We start from the raw sequence: 21,332 nt of genomic DNA, 5'->3' as shown, positions 1-21,332 counted from the left end.
TCTTGTTCTCTACATCCCACTCCCCAGTCTGCTGCTTCCATCCTCCAGCCCTAACTGAAAGGAACAGAGAATTCATCATTATGGTTAATAACTTGCTCTAAGCCCCAGCTGTACAAATGGGTTGACCCTGAAACAGAAAACCCTGAGGGAGAAACTTCTGAGGAAATGCTTTGGTGTGATTGTAGAGTGACAAACGTTAAACTCATGTAGGAACGGCCGTGTGGAGCACAATAATCCCATCTTAAAATATTGCTTCATTAGCTTACAGTTTCTTTTTTTGACTTGGGTCAGCTTGAGGCTTCCTGGGATGTTTTCTTATGGCGATGATAGATAGATTGTCGTTAGACTACTTAATCTTGCATCCTCCCTTCTTACCTTCCTCACTTTTTAATGGTTAAAAAAACCAACCAGGTTGTAGCCCAGTAATTATTTTTCTAAACAACTCTGCATGAAGATTGCTATGTGTGTTTTCAAACAGAATACTTTTTCCCCCTTAAAAGAATGTAATTCCTATCTCTCTTCCCACCCCTCAAGCTTTTCTTTCAATACTCAGTAGTGAGAAGGAGGCCTTCAAAACAGTATTTTCAGGTTCATTAAGCGTAGTCCTTGTGGCAGTCTCAGCCTTCTTCTGTCTTTCAACCTTTGAAGCTGAGCAGTGGAAGTGGTTTATCACACCTAGGGTTTTAGAAACTTAAAATCTCCATTCCTTGGGGAGATTTGGAGATCACCCACTTCTTAGTTTAAGATGTTTGCTACTGTGCTCTATTGTTTCTAAATCTCTTCCAGCTGAGTTTTAAGATGCTTGCACTGATGGAGTTTGTCAGTGGACCACCTGTGTCTGAAGATTGCCACAGGTTCTCCGTGGCAACGAGGAGGCTTTGAAACTTATGTAAATGTACTGCACACTGAAAATAATGAGTGCTGTATAGAAGGACCAGACTTATTTGAGTAAGAGGCCTATTTGATCTCTTAGCTTTAAGGAGGAGTAAGAGTTTGTGTTGGCAGCTTAGACAGACTGGACAGTGCTGCTATGCTGTTTTCAATAGCTTTTGCATGTCTCAAGAAGACCAGCTGTGCCAGCCTGAGGATTTAGAACCGAGAAGGTAAGGAAGATACTTGGAATAGGAGAAAAGAGAAATTTAGATGTAGATATTTAAATGTTCTAAATGCCAAAGTAGGTTAAACCTGAGTGACTGGAATGGCTGTTTGTGGTTTTTTTTTTTTAATCAGATGCTTGCTAGTGAAATGCTATGTAACTTGAGAATAAAATTTCTAGAACATCTTATAGCTAGCTGTTATGTTTTACATATTAATATGTAATTCTGCCCTAGTAGATACTAACTTATTTCTGTTGTGGTTTGATACATACTAAGGTTTTTTTTAATCATGTCCTTGCTTATCTCTTCTTTTCTGTTAAGGCTCAACAAGCTGCTGACCTGCGTGTGTGCTTTCTGCCAATTTCTGTGTTTTCCATGGTAGCTAACTTCCAGCTTAAGTCATGGAGGGTGGACTAACCTACATAATGTTACCGTGTAGGTTTTAGTTCTCTCCATGTGAGATGTATTTCTCATTAATGCTTTTAAAAACTGAATGTTTTTTTCCTGACAGGAAAATAAAGAATTGTGATTAGCAATTTTGCAGGTGCTACATTTGTTGCTTTTTGATTCTGTGAAAATAGAACATCAGCAGTGCAGGAATAGCATGCTCAGTTTTAGTTCCTGAAATTATAGTCAACTATAGGAGTTTTGTGAGGGTTTCTTCCATGTGAAAATTACAAGCATGAAAAACTAAGCAAGTTGTGCTGACCTCAGCACTGGTTCTCCTGAGTGATCCTGTTTTCTCTCTTTTCTAATTTTTTCCTTAGATGCTTGTAGCAGTGGTGGGTTTGGTCATAACCACGATATACTAGCCACTGTTTTTCACCCCATGGGAGGGACACAAACTCAAATAAAGAAACCCACTGCCACTTCCTTTGAAATATCAAAAAAAAAGGTTTGGCTTGTGCTACTTGCTTATGGAGATGCTTTCTGCATCTTCTAGTTTAAGAGTATGAAGTTCTTCAGCTGTGTGAAAATGCCTGGATGCTGGACTTCTGGGAGTTACTAGGTGGAAAATATACTGCTGGGTAGGCTGCTGCCAAATGACTGGGGAATAGCTGATGGAGCATCATTCATTAGTGTTTTGAAAGTGAAGGCAGAAGTCTTAATTACAGTCATATTGGGAGCTGTCACCTTCGTATCAGGCAAATTCAAAACAGAGCTTCTGTTGGAAAATAAACCTGCAGATGTAGAGGAAAGATAAAAGTTGCATGAAAAAGCAATTACAATAACAAATTATCAAGTTGCTTATTGTCTTCTGCATGGAAGAAACATCACATTATAAGTACGTCCCTGTGTTCTTTCATGATGGTTTTTCAAAAAGTATCTATGAATGTTATTCCAAATGAATTTCATAATGTCGATGGGCTTTCTATTCTCCTTTGTAAGCAGTATAAGTTTGCAAGAAAATAAAGTTGTCTTTGGCATACAGGTAACTTCAGGCTTAATGCTGTCTTTCTTTTTTTGAAGTTTTTTTTCTTTTTTTTTTTTTTTTGCCATCTCATTGTGAGTACTTTTGCTTGTATTTCAGCAGTCTGTGTCATTTTGGTGTGCCACATCAGACAATAAAGTGACTCTACTAAAGCAGGCTTTGAGTACTATTGATTATTTATGGAGACATGCTATTTTAATCAAGTAAATTCATTTAAGCTGTCATGGTGATTCAGTGTAATAATGTGCTTATGCTTCATGCTAACTAGTAGGTTTGCATTCTGCATGGTTACAGATAATATAGAGGATGTAGCAGTTTCAGTAGATTGGTATGGAAGTTCAGTTGTGGTGGTTTAGCATCATGTCAGACTTCATATGATCTTTAAAAGCGTTGATCCAAATACATTTTCAAGGCCTGACTTAAAATGTTCCAAAGAAATAGCTCAACTATTCAACTCAGCATCTCTGTAATTTGCACATAAGGAGGAGGGTGCAAGGGCAGAAGGCTGCTTGTGGAGTGCTACATAGCAACCCTCAGGCAGTGCTGAACAAAAAGTAGGTTAGTTACAGCAGCTGCTCTGCTGGGAGCTGCATGCTTAGCCCAGGCTCCTGGCAGCCTCCTGTGCGTGCTCATGAGCATGCTGCCCTCCCAGCATTTCTTTAGTCAACTTTTTCAGTTGAAGTGGCCTGAAACGGATAGCGTGATGAGCCTAGCAGAGGTGTGGGTAATATTCTGACTCCCAGGCCTAGTCTTTAATTGCAAGACCGTTTTTACACTTGTGTGAGCATGCGATGTCCTACATTAGCACAGGTTTGGCATAGTCTTGTGAAAGTAGGTGAGAATTGGAGGGGCTCTAAATGCTGTAAGTTGTTCTGCTGATAAGTTTAGATGTGGAATAAGTTTTAAAGAAAAAAAATTTTCTGTGAGTAGGTACTTATACCACATAGGGCAGCTCTGAAGTAGCCTTTTAATTATCTTTATTTAGATATAGAATGCTTTATTAACATTAGCTATCCTTCAGAATATCTAAACTGCTTGTGCGTATCACGCTTGTAATTAGCATTGTCTAAATAAGTTTTGGGCTTTGTAGGTCGTCTTAATCCAGTTTTGTGTTCTCTCTTGACTGAAAGTGAACATGAATCAATATTTTTCTGGCACACCTCAGAAACAGCTGCCGGAGTGCTTAGTACTATTTAAAATGATGAACTCTGTTCGCAGCAGTACAAAGGTGCATGGTCACCTTTGAAAGCAATTACTACTTACCTGTCTCTGAGGAAAAGAGCCAAGGCCCATGCCTGTTGAGCAGCAATGCAGCATTGCCAGTTGGTGACCTTTGAGTACTGAGAGCTTCTGAGTGGACGTGGTGAGACTGGGGCATGACCTGCACTCTGCCCTGTGTGCAGAGTAAATAGGTAAAGAGCAGTGTTCTCTAAATGTCATATTAGCAGCAAGTCTGCTGCAGCCTCTTGCAGCACAAGGTTGGTTTGGTTGTGTGGTAGTATGTTACGAAGACCCAGAATGTGTTCTGTTTTGCTGCTTGTTTTGTGCTTTGTCTGTATAGGAAAATAGATTTTATGGGGAGGTAAGGTTGTTTCATTTTTCTTCTTTCCTGAGGCTCTTATGTTAAGTTTTTAGCTTTATATTATTATAAAGCTAAATTTATATTATTATTATATTACATTATATTCTTATGATGTGCTTCCAAATGCTCCTGTCAGTGAATGCTCACAATGCTTATTGCACTGTCTTCACTCGGTGTTTGCTAAGTGCTGCTTTGCTCTGGCAGTACCTCTCATGGTACTCCCCACTCTGGGTTCGGTGTTAGGTACACTCACCTGATTCCTGGCTCTGTGATACCAAGTGGCAGTTGATGACAGGTTGTATTGATGGGCTCTCATTTAAGTCATTCAATAGCAACTTTTCCTGATCCTGTAAACACAGTGACTTTCAACTTAGCAGTACAAATATATTTAAATGAAAAGTCGTTCTGCCTTGTTTATCATGTCTTAACTAGAGCATTTAAAATGAAATACTTCAAAATTTCTGGCCTTGCAACTAAGATTTAAAGCTAGTTAAATTTCTGCTCTAAACTAATTTGGAAGTGTGAGATATTACCTTTTCTCCTGTCTTGTCAACTTTCCTTTTTTGTGGCAGCTTTTATATGTACAATGACTGTATTAATAAGTGTACACTGTGCACAAGAGCTTTTGTTCCTGAGACTTTTTAATGTGCTTTACCTTCTTCTATCTGAGTCTAATTTTGCTTTTTCCTGTGACTCCCCTTCTGTTCTTCCATCTGTTTGGTTTAACTGCTTCATTCTCTCCTAGTGTTCTGTATTCACTAATCCTTTTACCTTCCTCCCATCACAGCTTTGTATAGTTTCTTTGGCTTATGTTCATTTTGGTTTCAGCACACCTTTCACAAAATCACAACTTATCCTGTAATATCTTAATGAAACTGGAACTGTTAAAATCGTTCCTTCTCTCTCTTTCTCTCTCTTTTTTTCTTTTTTTTTGTTAAAAACTTTTTATTACTGCTTGCATGTGTCATCTGTGGTTCTCCTGGTACTTGGAAAAATGTTATAATAGTTCTGGTTTTTTGCTTCTCAGAGTCTACTTTTTTTTTCCGGTTTCTAAAAGCTGTGACGATAGCCCTCCAAGTAAAATGAGTCAGACATCAGTCAAGCAAAATATAAATGCATAATACATTTCATTGCAAGTCTCAGTGGTTTCATTTTTGAAGTATCACTCCTGATGCTCTTGGTCCCTTTGCTTGATCCTAAATAAATCATATTGGTCCAGTTCATAGATCGCCACTCCTTCTTAAGACCAATCAAGCAGATAAAACAAGAAATTCAGTGATTCATAAGGCATTTTCACATGTTAATAAGAAAATTGATAAGGGAAACAGTATCAGAACTTCAAAATTGGGTTCTAGTTGACTTGTTAGTGCTCAGAGCCTGATATCAAAGTCTTGGTAAGATGATTCGTTTTTTGAATGCAGAACAACTAATAGGAATTCTGTGATTTTGTAACTAATCCGTCTTGCTTTATGAAATAAATGAAAGTGGATGAAAGAATGTTAATTACATTATACAGTATTAATTAATGTATTAATTACATGTTTTATATGTAAGTAATTTCATTCTCAAAGGCAGGAAAGAAGCAAGAGAAGTCTCTTTCCATGAGCAAATAAATGCCAGGGCAATAAGAAATGCTGCTGTTATTTTCTGTCAACATATTTGGATGCACTGTTGTAAACAGAACTTGATTGGAAGAATCTGAGAATCTTAAAGATTCCCTGCAATGCACTGTCAGTGCTGGGAAAATTCATCTCTTACACATGAAAGCAGCTTCTTTTTTTTTTTTTTTTCCCCTTAAGAAGAGAAGGAAGGGGAGAGCCCCAGCCTCCCCCATGCTGCTCCTTATATGGGCATCTGTCAAAACAAAGCATCAGTTCAGCAATTTCTGTGCACTTTACTTATTTGGGCATTTTCAGGAGACTGTTGGTTTTGGGGCTTTTTTGATGTTGTCTTTTAACTTTTGCAGCAAGTTGACATCATCTAAAGGCTCTGTGAATCTTCCTAGGTATAGCTGATACTTCCATGTCTGAAATACACTTACCAATGTTTTGTTGTTTGCAGAAACCACTGACGCGTGAAGATGAAACCATGAAGAGAAAGCAGAACGAATAATAATGCTTTTCCGAAACCGGTTTCTGTTCTTGCTGGCTTTGGCAGCCTTACTTGCCTTTTTGAGCCTCAGTCTACAATTCTGTAAGTGCATCTTCCTTGTGTTTTCTGAGTAAGGTGATCCCTGGGTGTTTTAAGAATGCCTGTGCTTACGTGTTGCTTAAGCATTCTTTTTGTATTTAAATATTTTGAATTTTTTTCAATAATAAGGAAATAAGTGTAAGAATAAAAATAGCATGTTATATAGGAATCCATACAATTTAGAATAATTTCAAATAAGATTATTTCAGAAAAAGTCCTAGTTTTGTTGTGTAATTAAGTAATTGAATGTGATTTAATCCTCCCATGAATTAAATCAAATGCATATGAGTAAGAACTGCTGCAATCTGTATTTTACATTGCATCAGACCAGACAGGATTGAGAAAACTGCTGTGGAAGTGTTGAGTGTTGGAACTTATTTATGCCCTCCCATTAGGAAAATGTAACTGCTGAATTAGCTCTTCATAAGTGGTTGATTTGTTTAAGAAAAATAAATAATATTATGCTTCAGATCAATTAATTATCAGGCAATCCAGAGGGTGGTCGTTTTCTGATGACTAGTAGGAAGATGGTCCTGAATGCATGCTTGTTTATGTTGACAGATGAGCATTGTGCCAAATGACTGCTTATCATTGAATTTATAAATGATATTGCTTGCAAGATAAAGTTGTGTTACAGGTATAGAATACATGTCAATGTAATTTGCTGACAGAAGGTAGGCAAGGAAGAAGACATACCTGTAGTATAGGGTAAATGTTCTTTATTGTTGTTCTTGCTGTATTGAATCATGGGCTGCATCAAATGAAGTGTAGCTAGTAGGTCAGAAGAGGCAATTCTTCTCCTTTACTCCCCTCTCTGAGACTCCAGCTGCAGTGCTGCATTCAGTTCTAGGGCATTCAGTGCAAGAAAGTCATGAGTCTGAGCAGAGGGCTGGAGCACTTTTCATATGAAGTCAGACTGAGGGAGCTGGAGTTGTTCAGCCTCGAGAAGAGTAGGTGGCAAGGAGCCAGCATGAACCAAGTAGCTTAGGATAAGCTATAAGTAGGAAGTCTAATATTTTAACTTCTACCAGCTTCAGCTTGTGGAGAGATTTATCTAAACTTGGAACAAATGCCATCTCCAAAGAAAAGGCGAAACTTTTCTGTCACCATATGGAATTATTATGGATACCACCTGGAGCTTGGAGAACTTAGAAACCAAACTGGAGTCTTCAAGCCAGAATTACATTTGCACTTGCACCCCAGAACAACCAGCAAAATTGTTTTAGAGTCTACAAGAGCTTGGTGAGCTGCTTTCAAATTAAACATAGCTGTAAATCATATGCTATGCAGATAGAACATACTCTCCATTAGAGCTTAACTTACAATGTGAATTACTGAAAGTTCTCCTCCGAACATGTTTTGAGAGAACTGATAAGTCTGAGTGCTGAAAGTATTTAATACCAGCAACAGTTGCAGTGAATTGACATCTACCAGTTGGCAAAGCTCTGTTTTACCACAGCCTTGTGTCTGGAATGCCATGATAGCGGAGATGCAGAAGGCAGACTTTGGGGTAGTTGGTTATGTTTACTGAAAGTGTGCTGGATAGACTTGCTGGGTCAAATAAAATTCTGCCATATACTGGAATACTGAGCTCTTATTTTCTTCACTTATTTTCACTTATTTTGAGTGCTGTGGGCTGCTCATATTTTATGAGGACTGGAGAGAGCGCCATCTGCAATCCTACCAAGGTGTTGACCAAGAAGCCTCTGACAGTTTCTAGATAGGATACATAATCAGAGGTGAATTCATTACAATCTCTTTCCTTTCCTTACCACTTCTTTACCAACAGTAATTAATGATGTTTCATATTTTAAGAATGTAACTTGTCATGCTCTTTCTTACATTGATTTAAAAAGCTCCAACTTTGCAATCTTTTCCTGATGCTGACAACTTGCTTTTGTCATGTGATGCTAAATTAAAAGGAGAGCAGTATCTCCCCTCCTGAGTTCTGCTTTCAAGATCATAAGCTTGGTAGGTTTTCCACTAATGAGAAGTCTTTGTTTTCTTTTTTTTTTTTTCTCCTCCAGTGTACTAGTTTAATCTATATTTAAGGGGAAAAACAAACCCACAAATAATGTATTGAAGGCTGTGTACTTCAAGTGGTGAATGAAGAAAGCTAATTGTAAATTTAAAGGTTTTCTTGGTCAGAGATGGCTTTTATATTTTAATGGGAGATTTTAATAAGATGTGTGTTTTCATGATTTTTTTGAAAGTGGTGGTATAATGTACCATCCTGGAAGCAGGATGCATGTTTACATTTTATAGAAATTCTCACTTGAAGACAGAGGAGACATGGTGAAATACTTCAGAATGATATTATGGGCCAGTCTTAATTTCTCCCACAAAAAAGGAGCAATTGTTTTAAAATACCTGCTTTAAAAATAGATGGGGTTAAGTTGCTTAAGACTGGATCTGACCAGTAGAAGTTACTTGGCAGAACTTCATAAATCTTCTTTAAATACATGTTTTGGCTCCATCCATCATGGTAAGTTGAGCTATATTTAAACAGTTTAATGTGAGCTTTGAACACATATGGTTGGAGGTTTTGTAAATAAAGCCTAATATCTCTCAAAAATGAACTGCAGGTCATTAGTTGGCCATTAGCAAATCCTAACTACAGTCATGAGTTAAATCTAGAGGGAAGGAGATGAGGATAGAAAATCGTTATTGTTTCTCTTGAATCCCAACTCAAATAATTCTTCTCATACCCGCAGGAAAGTTTGGAAGTATCCAAAATGTGGAATTACATCTTTTAATAATTATATTACTGCAATTTGCAGGGTTTTTTGTTTTTTAAATTAACCCAGAGGGTAACCAGTTTCTTGGGGACTGTCTCATAGTTATGTTCTTTTATTTAATCATTTGAATTTTGTTTGAATGGTAAAACAGCAAAGGAAAATGAACATCAGAATAGGATAAAAATGTTCTTAATTACTTGCAGTAATTATTATTATTAGTCTTCACATTGATTAATGTATTGGTCTTATTTCTCTGTCCACATATTTGTTGTGGGAGTGCTGCTAGTTGTTAAGCCATTTTTGTTGAAGCACTGTGCTTTCATTGAATCATTCCTATCAAGTTGGACTCTTGGACTAATTGCAAATAAAACACAAATAGGTACCACCAGCAAATGATTTGTTATCTCTACTCATATGTTATTTAAACAAGCTTGACTTGTATCTCTTCCAAGGGCATGGATGATAGCTTTATCTTTCTGCATTGAATGGAACCCTGCTATCTAGAGGTACTTGGATTTATCACTAGATTGTGGCTTTAAAACTAAATGGAGATAAAATATGATGTGAGGAAGGTTATAAATTTTATTCACTGTGGCCATGTGAAACAAATCTATAGTTTTATTCCATGAAAGTGTAAATTAGACCTTCATTTTTTTCCTGAAGCACTCTTTAAGACAGTGGCCCTTCTGCAGTCTGTTGCTATTTTTCATGCACAAAATGTGGAATTATCTCTAGTCCAAGAGACTCCCAGAGGTGTGCATTTATTCTTTAGTGAATTGGACTACTCGTTTTTTTTCTACATTAGTATTGTGCCAATGTAAATGCTGTAAGCTATATTGCCTTTGAACTCCTGTAACATATTCTAAAGCAACCATACCCATAGCTCATTTCTGTGTACACTTTCACATGGAGATGTGCTAGACTTCTGGGAAAGCAGGGGCAGGGTGATTGCATGGAATTTTCTTGTGGTGACTCACAAATTTTTTCTTCCAAGCTCTTTTGATATTGTTATTGTTCTACAGTTCTGTAAGCTTGGTTAGTGTAGTCTGTTATGAATATGGTAGGGTTTTTGGAAACAGGTTGCGTGGGACTCTAATGGCATTGTTGCACTTGACAACAATGACAATTTGAGAGAGAGTGCACGGAATAAATAGCTCAGATTTTCTCTGTTGCTTAAAGACATATTCTTTCTTTAATTTTTTTTTTTTTAAATTTTTTTCTGTATAGGGAATGTATTTTTTGGTCTTAAGCTACTTCTAAAATGTCTCTTTCTTCTATAAACCAGTAGTTGCCTTTGTAAGTGAATTGTATCATTTTTCAGACAGGACAATTTCTATTTAAATTTGTATATTAATTTCAATTTGATGAGGACCAATTTCAGGTAAAATATGAGACAGCAAGGGATGTTGGACTTGCATCTTTCATCATCATTGATTAGCCATAAGCAAGTCGTACAGACATCTGCTTGCCACTGTCCTGAGTGACAGAAGGCTTTAGCCTACTTGTGTAACTTTTGAGCCATTTATAGCTGAACTTGTCTGGACAGTGCTCAGAATAACCTGACTTGACTTAGTGCTGCTTTGAGTGGGCTAGTTGACTTCCAGAGCTCCACTCAGGCCAATTATTTGTTTATAGAGGTAGGTTTATTAAAGTTTTTTTTTTTTTTTTTTCCCCCATGTATTCTTCTTTTTTTGTTGTTTGTAGTTCTAGGAGTGTCACTCTAATCAACTCAGGAAAAGCTTGTCAGTCCAATTCTCTGTTCTTCCTTCATTATAGCTCTTGGATTCTGAGTTGGGGTGCCGTATTGGTAACTGCAGATGCGCTTTGGGTCAGGATGTCTGTCTGTTAGAGCCGAAGATAATATTCTTATGTGTTACTTGTATATTGACCTAAGCTGTGTTTTAACAGCTGTGAAAAGTTTTTCTTTTTTTTTTTTTTTTTTTTTTTTTAATTCTGAAAATCACCTTATTGTGTTGGCAGAAGTAGTAAGGAGGGATAGTTTTGTTTCCATTTGCAGCTGTTAGATTCTTGAAGTTTGGCTTGGTGATTCAGGTTTGGTTCAAGTTCAGTCTGTTTTAAATAAGCCCTCGCCTCTTCTAAGAGCATAGTTCCCTCTGTGCAGGGTTTGGATTCAAGGGCTTGGGATTTTCACAGTTAGATATGTCAGTATTGCAGGGAACACTGTGTGGATGCAGTTCCCACAGCTGCTGCCTGTTCCACACTGTCTGGGAGAAGTGCTTTGTACACATTTTTGGTCTTTGCTCACCTCTGGGCAAACTGGGAAATACAGAGGTTGTCATGCTTGATTCTGCTGCTCTCTGCTTCTCTCCCTGGTGAGCTTTTTTGTTCTTGCTGGCTGGGCAGTGGAAAGTGATTCTCATCCCTAAAGGCATTTTCTTTTGCAGGTGCGGTTCATTCCCTTGCTACATGCTGCCTTCCTTTGTACTTTTCTCCTCAGTGTTTTACAGGAATAATATGATCAAAACAAAACCTGAATGTCTTAAGCTACGAAGGTAATGACAGCTTTGTCATGCCACTTTTAGTATACAAGCCCTTTGCTAATTTTCGCTGACCACTGTGATGTGAGAGAAGTTTTCTGAGAATTCACAATCAATTCAGAATGCATTAGCATTATTCCTCCTACTTTTATCAGAGCTTTTAATACAGCAGTGCCTATTAATTGCAGATGGATTCCTCATGCAGTAATTGCTCACTGCCCTTTGTTGGAGATTTGCCTTTTGCATCTTTATTAGAGGAATATTCTGACCCAAATGGCCCTTCCTTCTTTGTTTAGAGCGCAGACGTGGAGCCTCAATTGGCAAAACTTAATGTCATAGGCAAAAATGCAGTCTCTTACATTCAGCCTTCCCACTTTTAGGAAAGCATGAGCAACTTTTTAAACTGCAGAATTGACTACGGGTCACATCTTTAAATAGTTTGTTTTTCTTCTTACTCATCTTAATTTTTCTCTTGCAACTTATCCTTTTGGTGTTTTTGCTCATTCATTTGTGCTTTTGCTAAGCTTTCATTTTTGAAATGATGCAGTGGCTTACTTGATCAAAAGCATCTCATCATTTGACTGTGAAGATTTTAGAAAACCATGTAATCTCTGTCCTGAAGTTACTTCCCTTGCAATGTTTTAAAGCTTACTCACTGAGGGGAAAGCACTGCTTACACATACTAAATGGCATTGTGGTTGGTTGTTAATGAGATGGGGTATTTAAAAGGCTGAGGCTTTTGTGGACTTCCTGCAGTGAAATATGAACTCCTGGAAAACGTAAGTGATCTCCCTTTATGATTTTTGAGAGCTGGCTGGATTAAAAAAGATGGAAGCCCTTGGTCCATGGTGTTATCTGGGCTTACCAATTGTGCACATTAGTACTGGATAAAGACAAGAAATATGATTCACTGACTTCTTCTAAGTTCTGTAGGTTGCTTGGAAAGTAATGCCTCCTATTTATTTCCATGGAAACTACAACAGATACATAGAGCACAATAACACTGTTTGATAGAGAGGGTTCGTAATAATCTTTGCCAGTGGAGGTGTCTCATGGTCTGTGTTGCCATGGCTGAAACACACCAGTCACTGCCACTCTGTGTTCACCTCATGCACAGTTTGATCTCCAGAAATGTTCATCAAGCGTTCATTAATGTCTGTGGGTGCATTTTTTTTCTGCATGGAGGAAGTTAATTCCACACCTTTGCTTCATATGCACTTCCATGTCAGATACCATTTTGTCAGACTGCCCCTCTGCTGCCATCTGTCACAGAGCAACAAAATATAATGGGATATTTGTGGGAAAGTTCAACCTCTGGTGCAGCATCAGTCTCTGACACTGTGAGCCAACATAAGAAAATAGGAGGTGTTATTTTTGGAGCAGCCCTCATAGTTTACAGTCAGTGTCCTCAAGATATCTATAATGCTGTTCCAGAGAGGCTGTTTGGAGTTCCTGACACTATACCTTACTATACTATATCTTTTGGTACAAACTTCACCAGCACAAACATCTATCAAGCACTGCTGTGTTAAATATGCTTTTCTGGGTCTTGCTGCTGGCAAGCAGATCTGTGGCTGCTATGTGGGCCTTTACAAGCACAAACAAGTAAGCTGGTATGGATATGCAGTGGCATATGGTGTTGAGATCAGTTTCTTGATCAGATCAGTTTGTGGACAGAAAACAATTGAGATTAGATGTCAAACAGAAAGGTGCTAATTTAATGCAGTAGTTAAAATATTGATTTGCATTTGTAAGGGTTTGTGTCTTTGAAGGGCACTGATGTAGAGAAGTGCCAGATGTCTGTGGATTGTTTGACATTAATGTATTAAACAGTTTGCATCCTCTGCAGTGGCTAATGGCTGAACCCTGTAGGCTTTCTGTTGTATCCTGACCACGGTGTGAAGTAAAGGATATAAATAATGCTGAGAACTGCAGTGAGCAGCTCTGCTGAGAGGTGACAAAGATGCTTTTACTTGTAAGCTGGTGTACAGGACTCGTTGCAGCCGCTGACTTGCTGTTACAAAACCAGTAAAGCAATGCATGCAGAAATGTAGAGTGCGGGGCAGAGGCATGTCCTTCCATTTTTTGTTCTTTTTAATCTGTATGGTTTTTGTGTTCTGTTTCAGTATCTGGATATTGCTTTAATAAGAATACTTTAATAAAAGTTATTTCAAGTTTCAGAAGCCATTCTGGGTATTTTGGGATGTCGTTTAAGGAAGGCACTGAAAAGAAGGGGCAGCCCGGGTGCACTCAAAGCTTTGGATGACTGTGCTCCTATTGTTTCAGGCCTTCCAAAGGGAGGAAATGACATTTTATCTAGCTTGATAGAAAGCAATACTGCATGCTTCCTCTTCATATCTGTTACAAAAGTGAAAGCTTAGTAGCAGGAGTTAGTGAGTCCCTTAAGGAATAAACAGGGGAGTAAGTGTGTAAGAATAGCAGAGGGACCCCGTCACAGTTCTGAAGCATTACCAATGTTATTAATGCTAGGTGTCAGAACAGGAGCAACCACTGAACTGTCCTCAACTCTTCTGCATGGGCCGTATTTTTATATTGTGTTCAGCTGCTGTGATTGAAAAGAATGCTTAAGACCCGATTTTCAATTTATGTTCTGGAGGACAATACGTACTTTATTCCACTACACAGTAATTTGTGTGATTAGCCTCTCTGTTCAGTTTGCATGCAAAATCTGCTAAGCATCTTCTATTCAGTCTGATGTAGTCAGTACTGCACAGCTTCCCACTGTAGTATTTTTGAGATCCGTAAGATGAACAGGACAAAAAGTAGTAGTGTCTTTCACTTAAAACAAAGGTTACCACCCACAGGCAAATTATGGTAACCATATTCAGTGTTTTATGTCCTGGAGCCACCTTTTCGTGCTGACCTTTATTCTGAGACAATAATACAAAAATGGGAACAGCTGATAGCATTCTCTGAATCTGAATACAGCTGATAAAAGCTGTTCAGAAAATCCGTTCCAGGGTAATTCAACTAGATTAGTTTGTGTATCAGTTTCTGAATTCTGTAGACAGAAGCAGGGCAGAGCTTTAAAATCCTATTGTGCTCATGAACCTTTTTAGGTAAGTAACAGTGGCTGGATCAACTGTATTTATGAAATCGTGCTTTCAGATCATTAAACCTCCTTAGTCTTTGTTTACTTAAATCAGTAGTCTTCAGAACACTGATTTCATAGAGACATCTCTCAGGCTGATGAGGCATGGCAACTGTGCAGATGTGTTGTGGCAACAACTTCATTTGCAGCATTATGTTTATGTAACACTTCCCATGTGTGAATCCTAAATGAGCCTGCGGTAGGCTGGGGACTCACAGAACTCTTTAATTGTAAGCAGCAGTGGGGCTTTTTTAAATCTTGCCAGTAAGTAACCTGGAGCTTGGGAAATATCTGGCTAGAGCGATGTGCTTAAAGGGCAAGAAATGTGTCTAGGTGTCTGGTAGGAACCTCCTCCCAGCCCTTGGACTGGACAGGGAAGCAGGGAGGTAATTAGCGAGAAGCTTTATGATCTGTGTGTGTGTATATACACACGCATGTATATGTAAGAAAGGAGTGCAAATGTAACTGATGCTGATATAAATCTTTTCCATGTTATAAACTTCAATATTTTAGTGTAGTAGGAAAATAAAATGTACAGAGGAGTTTTTTACTTTGGTAGGAGAAATGGAAAATGACTGTCGTCTCTTGAATTTGAAAAGGCTAGAGCTTGCAGTCAGCACTGCTGTTTTATTGCTGTCGGGCTGAAAATCCTGGATGCTATTTAAGTAATGCCATATGCCCTCCTGAATTGTCAGTGGAAAAACAAATGGGAGGTGGGAGACACAGAACTGTAAAGCTCTTTTCAGAACCACATCTGGATTGAATAAATGCAAGCATCCATTGTATAATTTAATGTCTGTTTGAATGTGCTCTCAAAAAACATAATGGTAGGCCTACCATTGTTGAAACACAACGTGGTAGTGTTTGAAATCAAGAATGAGTTTCTTAGCATATTTATTTTCCTTCTGTAGGTCAGATAGGGACTCTATAGAAAACAAACAAACAAAAAGCACAAAAAAAGCCAGCAAAGCATGCAATCTAATGCAGCTGGAAGTAACAAACTTTTCTTCAAGAATACTGGAGTTCTTTAAAGCTGGCAGAGCTGTCATACATGGTGGCTGTGTGTAGATGTATAGCTTTGAACAGGACATGGACAAGGCAAGCTGGCTTTTTGCACTGAGTCTAAAAAGGGCAAGAACCTGAGTCAGTACCTGCCTCACTCTTGCTCCCTGGGCTGGAAGCTGGTAGTTTTCCTAAGAGAGGAAAAAGCTTTAAGGAAATTTCTCAACTTTGATCCAGGATCAGTTTGGGCTGTTGCTGAGCTGAGCAGGTCTGTGAAAAGCATCAAAGAAAAGCAGCCAATTTACAGCAGTTTGTATTGTCCATAGGGAGATTTGTGTCTCAGTGGAAAACTTCAGGGATCTGACAACCAAACAGGCTGACGACTCATCTGATGAATAATCATAGTTACTTGGCATACATACTAATCAGTATTGATTAGTGAAGTTGAGATGCACTTAAAGGTTGTAGCTACAATAATATTATTACTGTTACAAGGGAGAGGGAAAGGACTGTGTTGTAAAGCTCATACATACGTGCATGTGTGTAGATGTCCATTTTGTTTAACTGAAGTTTACCTTATCTTGTATTTGAGCTTGTGTAAGGTGGAAGATCATTGTGAAGTCTTCTGTTTGTTTTTTTTTTTTTCTTTTTCTTTTCCCCACCCCTTAAAAATGCATGCATTAAAACAAACCAACCAAAACCACTTAACAGCTCACATTTCCCCCTTCAATCAGTTCTGGCTTCCACCAGGCTAGCCAAGGTGCCCCTGCAGCCTTCTAACACCGTTAAGTTTCCATTTCCTGTCAGTAAGCATGTGACATGCAGGGTGCTTCTGAAAAGTGATTTTTTTCCTCCACTTTAAGAAGAGAAAGCAGTGTTTTTAGTTGCTTGCACAATGACAAGTGGTTCCGGCTTCTAGGGAGAAAATTGCTGTCTGGTACAGACAAGTTACTGCACAACAAAATAAAAATAACCAGAGATTAAGGAACTATCCTAGTTCTTAAAAATAATGAAGAAAAACAAGTAAAACTTGAAGTAGCTTTTTGTGAAATCTCATCTTTGCAGTAGTTTTGTTCATCTCAGCCTTTGGCAGGTGATAGTTTTGAAGTTGCATAGAATGTCAGAGAAAATGCATCAGAGAAACCCAAATATATTTGTTTTATTTTTACTGTGAGCTGAAAAATAGTCAGTTGCTGTAGCTCTTCATTGTGTATGTTGCTTTTTTGTAATTTTTCTTCTGGCTTTTCACTGGCTATGGAGGAAAAAAAAATGCAGAAAAGTTTATCTGCTTATCCTACATATTAATTTTAATTTTCCATTAATACTTTTTCCAGTTGAAAGAAAATGACTCACTCACACATATCTCTCTGCTCCCATCCCCGCTGTGTGCAGAGTTGCAGCCTGAGCTCTCCAGGGGAGTGGGGCCATGGAGGGAGCTGGGATTTTCAGCTCTGGTAACTGGACCTGCGAGAGTGAAAGTAAGGGGCACCCACCTCATTTTTATTAAATCACTAGAAGTAATTTTGGAAGAACAAAGGAAATCTGTGTGTTGTTACATTGAAACAAAAGGTGCAGTTTGAGGAATGTGAAGAAATACAAACATAACAGTGGAAAGCAAAAGCTTAAAAGCAGTATATTTCTAATATTCACTCATGTAATGCAGGAAGTTACCCTACAAGGATCAGCCCATCGAAATGGGGAAGCTTGAGATGAATTTTTATATGTAAGAATTCAGAATATAATTTTCTGTTCTGCAAGTTTGCTCTAGCATTCCTCATTGCCTTCAAAAGCAGAAAAGGATATTTTTGCTCTAGGAAGGGGTGTGCATGTGTTTATGTCATGGTAGGTTCTAACTGCTGGTATTAGCATATGGTAGAGGAAGGGCTGTTGCAGAAGTCCGTGTTTCTGCTGTATGAATTGTGTGTATTCAAATGTTTTTTTGCTGTACCAAATGCTTTTTTCAGCACTTATGATTGGAAGCAATGACTTGATAAGAGTGTTCAGTAATACTTAGATTCCTACTGATTGACTGCTAACTTTCGAATATTTGTCCTGAATATTTTTGGCACCGTCTTCCTTTGAAGATGAAATGTAGGTTGTTGACAGCAAATAAGATTGTGCTGTAGATCAGCAGACTCCATGAAAGTTGCCAGAATTACTGTGATTACTGAATTATTGTGGAGAAAATACACTCCAAGGAATCTTCAAGGGTTTGCTACAGAAGAGCTGTTTGTTATTCCTGGGTTGGAATTTTAGACTCTCCACCTCCCCGCTGTTCTTCTTTCTGCTGCCCACCTCCCCCATACCTTCCTTCATTTTTTTTCCTTTCAGTAGCACACAGAGCCGTTTGCAGCACTGTGGGAAGAAAGCCTTGAAGCTCAGAGCCCACACTGTAATAGAAAGGGCAGCAATTGCATAGAGGGCTTTCTGCAGAGAAACATCTGTGCTTCTGGGGCCCTTTGCTCAACTTGTTCCTGAACAGGCAGAAGACTGCAGAAATGGAGAAAATAGAAGGATTATTGCTAAAAGAGCCAGACACGTGAAGAAAGAAGTAGGTTCAGATGTGGGCAATTAAGGGACAGACGGTGATGGGACTGTCACCTCATCAGAGGTTCAGTGCAGGCACATATATTGTTTTCTGCTTCTGAGCTGTGTGTTCACAAGCTTAGGAAGCTTTTTAAAGATCTTTGTCTGTTTTTCTTAATTATATCTGAGAGTTTAACTGCTGTGAAGGTAATGAGCCTTTGTTTATGCTTTCACTCAGCATTTAAGTATGATATATTTGTGTTTGTGCCTTTGTATATTGTGGATAATGACACTGATTGTTAGTACAGTGCTACATCAGAGGTGCAAACTGTATTTAACTGTACAGAAGAATAAAATGAGAAGGGTGGATTGTCACACAAGTGTGTTCAAACTTCATTGATGTTCAAACACGTTTGTAGTCACAGGCTGTAAAAGTGGCCCTAGGGGTGCGCTCCTCAGGTGTGAGCCGGATGGCAGGAGTCAGCCCTGGGGGTGGCAGGATGTCAGAGCTCCTGCAGTGCTGTTCCCAGGCTGCCTCATTTCTAAACCGATGGCCGTGTGCCTTCAGTCTTGTGTTACAAACACTTCATTCCCATTTGTTACCTGCTTTTCCTGCTTGTTTTTGTTGCTGTACATATTTTCTTCTTTTCTCCATTTAATTTGTTCTGAAGAATTCCTGACTGATCTTTACAACAATCTTTTCGTATCTTCTTTTTATTTCTGGGGGTGGAGAGCAAACTTTACATTAATCATCAGAATTGTAGAAGCTGGTGTTCTCCTCTCTGCCTTGCAGCCTTCTCAGTGCCCTTTTCAGAGCCAAAAGGAGAAGGGGAAGAAAAAAAGTTCTAGGATGAATAAATAACTTTTTGTGTTCTCAGCCATGCGTGTTTACTTTTCCTTATCCCTTAGCATAAGGTTTACCTACAGTGGGTTGTTTTTGCATTTCTGCTGTGTGGCTTCATTTTCATGTGACTGTTTTAAATAGCCTGCTTGCATGGACCTGAAAGAACCTTCTGTCTTAGGACAGATGAAAACTTCAGGTTCCTGGTTAGTTGCTTACTTGAAGCTAACGTGGCTGCTTGTGCTGCTTCTCAGACAGGCTGGAGTTACAAAGGAAAACAGGAGCGGAGAATGACTTTATTGCCTATCTTTCTGTATTTTGGTAAATGTTAGAGCTTTTTCCTTCTCATAGATAAATTTCTTTTGGATAAACAGTAGTGATACCTTGTTTCTTCCATGGTTTAACTGGTACTGCAGGAGGGAGAGAAACTGGTAATGAATTTAATTTAGTGTTTCTTCTATGTGAACTGCTCTTTGTATTCGGTTTTCTGCTGTACTGAATTCTGTTAAATTGATGTCAGCTTGCTTGTCCTAACTTGTGCCAGACTGGCTTCCTGCTTGGGAGTGTGAATACAATAGTTGATTTGATAAACTGGACATTTTTCCGTTAGGACTGATTGCAATGTAGGAGTTATGATCATTACACTGAAATTACCTTTGAGTGATTCTCTTTCTTACTTAGAAACAACTCTTCTAATATTGATCTTATTTTGGTGTATTTTTGTGCGTGCAGAAATTGGGCTGCGTGTGGAAATCAGACTAATGAGCTGCTTACTCTTTAAAGAAGTTGTGCTTGCAGTTTCTATGTTGCAATAGTTGAGACACCACTGGCTTGGTTCATAAAGACATTTCTTAGTCAAGCATTTATCTTTTAATTAAAATTGTGTTTTCACGTTCTGTAGAGTAAGTTGTTTTGAAATAAATTACTCAACATATTTTCTTTAATTCAGCTGCCCATTCTTAATTTATTAATAGAGTGGAAAAGACCAATTTATATAAAAGCTTGATAGCTCCACTGACTTTGTATTTATTTCCTCTTGGTTTTGACTTTGGAAAAGGAAATGGTGTTTGAATTTGGGGTTGTAAAAATTGCTGAAGGAGTGTGAGTACAGCAGTAGCTGGCTGTTCTACCACGAGTAGTGTGTGTCTTCTCTCACAGGACTGCATTTTGTGCTATCAAGATTTACTTTTGTCTGATACCAGTCTGTGTGTTTAGTTTATTTCACGTTTTAAGCAATTTTAATTTGGCACACGAGAGTTGCATTGAGGTTGCTTCCATTTTGCTTCTGCACGCCTTTTACTTTTTCTCTCTTAAATATAGCTTTTTCAAAATGAGTATTTTCAACCATTTTTTATGTAGAGTCTTTAGATTTTGTTGAAAATAACATATGTATTATATATGCTATATTTATATATTATAAATGTAAGAAAATGTTTTCCTTTTTTCTTTTCCTTTTTTTGGTAAAGCTATCTCTATGATATGTACATATTCTTTATAGCTTCAGTGTTGGTGAAGTTTCCAGATAGATGATTAAATATCTTTCAAATCTATTTCATGAACTGCTGTGGGTGTGGGAGAAGCACATAGATCAAACCTCATGTGTTTAATCTGTTTTACATTGTTATATTCCTGTTGTAAAACATGACTTTGGAAAGATCCAGCAGTGTAGAGATCTTGTTCAAAAGCTCTCTTGATTGAAGATTTAAGTATGATTGTATTTGCGTTGTCAGACTTCTGCTTTGAGGAAGTACATGTTGAACCAATAGAACAAGGCATATAAAATAGTGCTAAGCTATAAAAAGCCATATGAAAAAAGGCATAATAGAATTCTGATCTTATAATGATTTACAGCTGAAAGAACAGAGCTTGGAACATGATAGTGTTTTTTCTACTCTGAGCTGTGTCAGTCCTCTATTACTTGTGGATGTGTAGACGTGTTGTTATGTATGGACCAGAAACTCCTGTTGGGAAACAGAGGTGAGATTGATGCAGCAGAAAAGTACTGGGATACAGGGAGACCACTCAAAGCTTCAGAGAGCTTTGAGTAGCTGCTCCATGTGATGCAAGTGCTACCAGAATGAAAGCACAAACTGAGCTTCCAGTGCAACAGGAGGAACAAGTCTTACTGGGTGGGCTCCTCGGATCACAATGCTAAAGCTGAGCAGATGGAAAGCATCTTTCCAACTGGAATTCGTCTGTCTATAGTCTAGTTTTTCCTGCCTTCTGAAATAATTATATATATATATATATATATATTTTTTTTTTCTGTTGAGATTTCCAGTGGACTGGATGAACTGGTATCCAGATCTTATGT

At 38.2% G+C, this 21,332-nt stretch overlaps 1 protein-coding gene across 3 annotated transcripts in view; it reads left to right on the top strand.

Annotated features, from left to right (window-relative positions):
- The window catches only part of PXYLP1 (2-phosphoxylose phosphatase 1), a 48,243-nt gene that overhangs the window by 8,477 nt on the left and 18,434 nt on the right, over window positions 1-21,332 (top strand). For 2 of the 3 annotated variants that reach the window (XM_042820995.1, XM_042820996.1), the window contains exon 2: window positions 6,173-6,304. In XM_042820995.1, coding sequence (XP_042676929.1) covers window positions 6,226-6,304 — 79 coding nt within the window. In that variant the 5' untranslated portion in view covers window positions 6,173-6,225. Of the gene's footprint in view, window positions 1-6,172; window positions 6,305-7,949; window positions 8,041-21,332 lie in introns of those variants that run through there. The other variant, XM_042820997.1, reaches the window with a different exon arrangement.

Source organism: Centrocercus urophasianus, unplaced genomic scaffold (assembly GCF_019232065.1).
Source record: "Centrocercus urophasianus isolate 14NV4802_14NV808 unplaced genomic scaffold, USGS_Curo_1.0 seq_19, whole genome shotgun sequence".
Taxonomy (NCBI): domain Eukaryota; kingdom Metazoa; phylum Chordata; class Aves; order Galliformes; family Phasianidae; genus Centrocercus; species Centrocercus urophasianus.
Note: the sequence above shows the minus strand (reverse complement) of the source record. Positions and strands in the feature narration are given on the sequence as shown.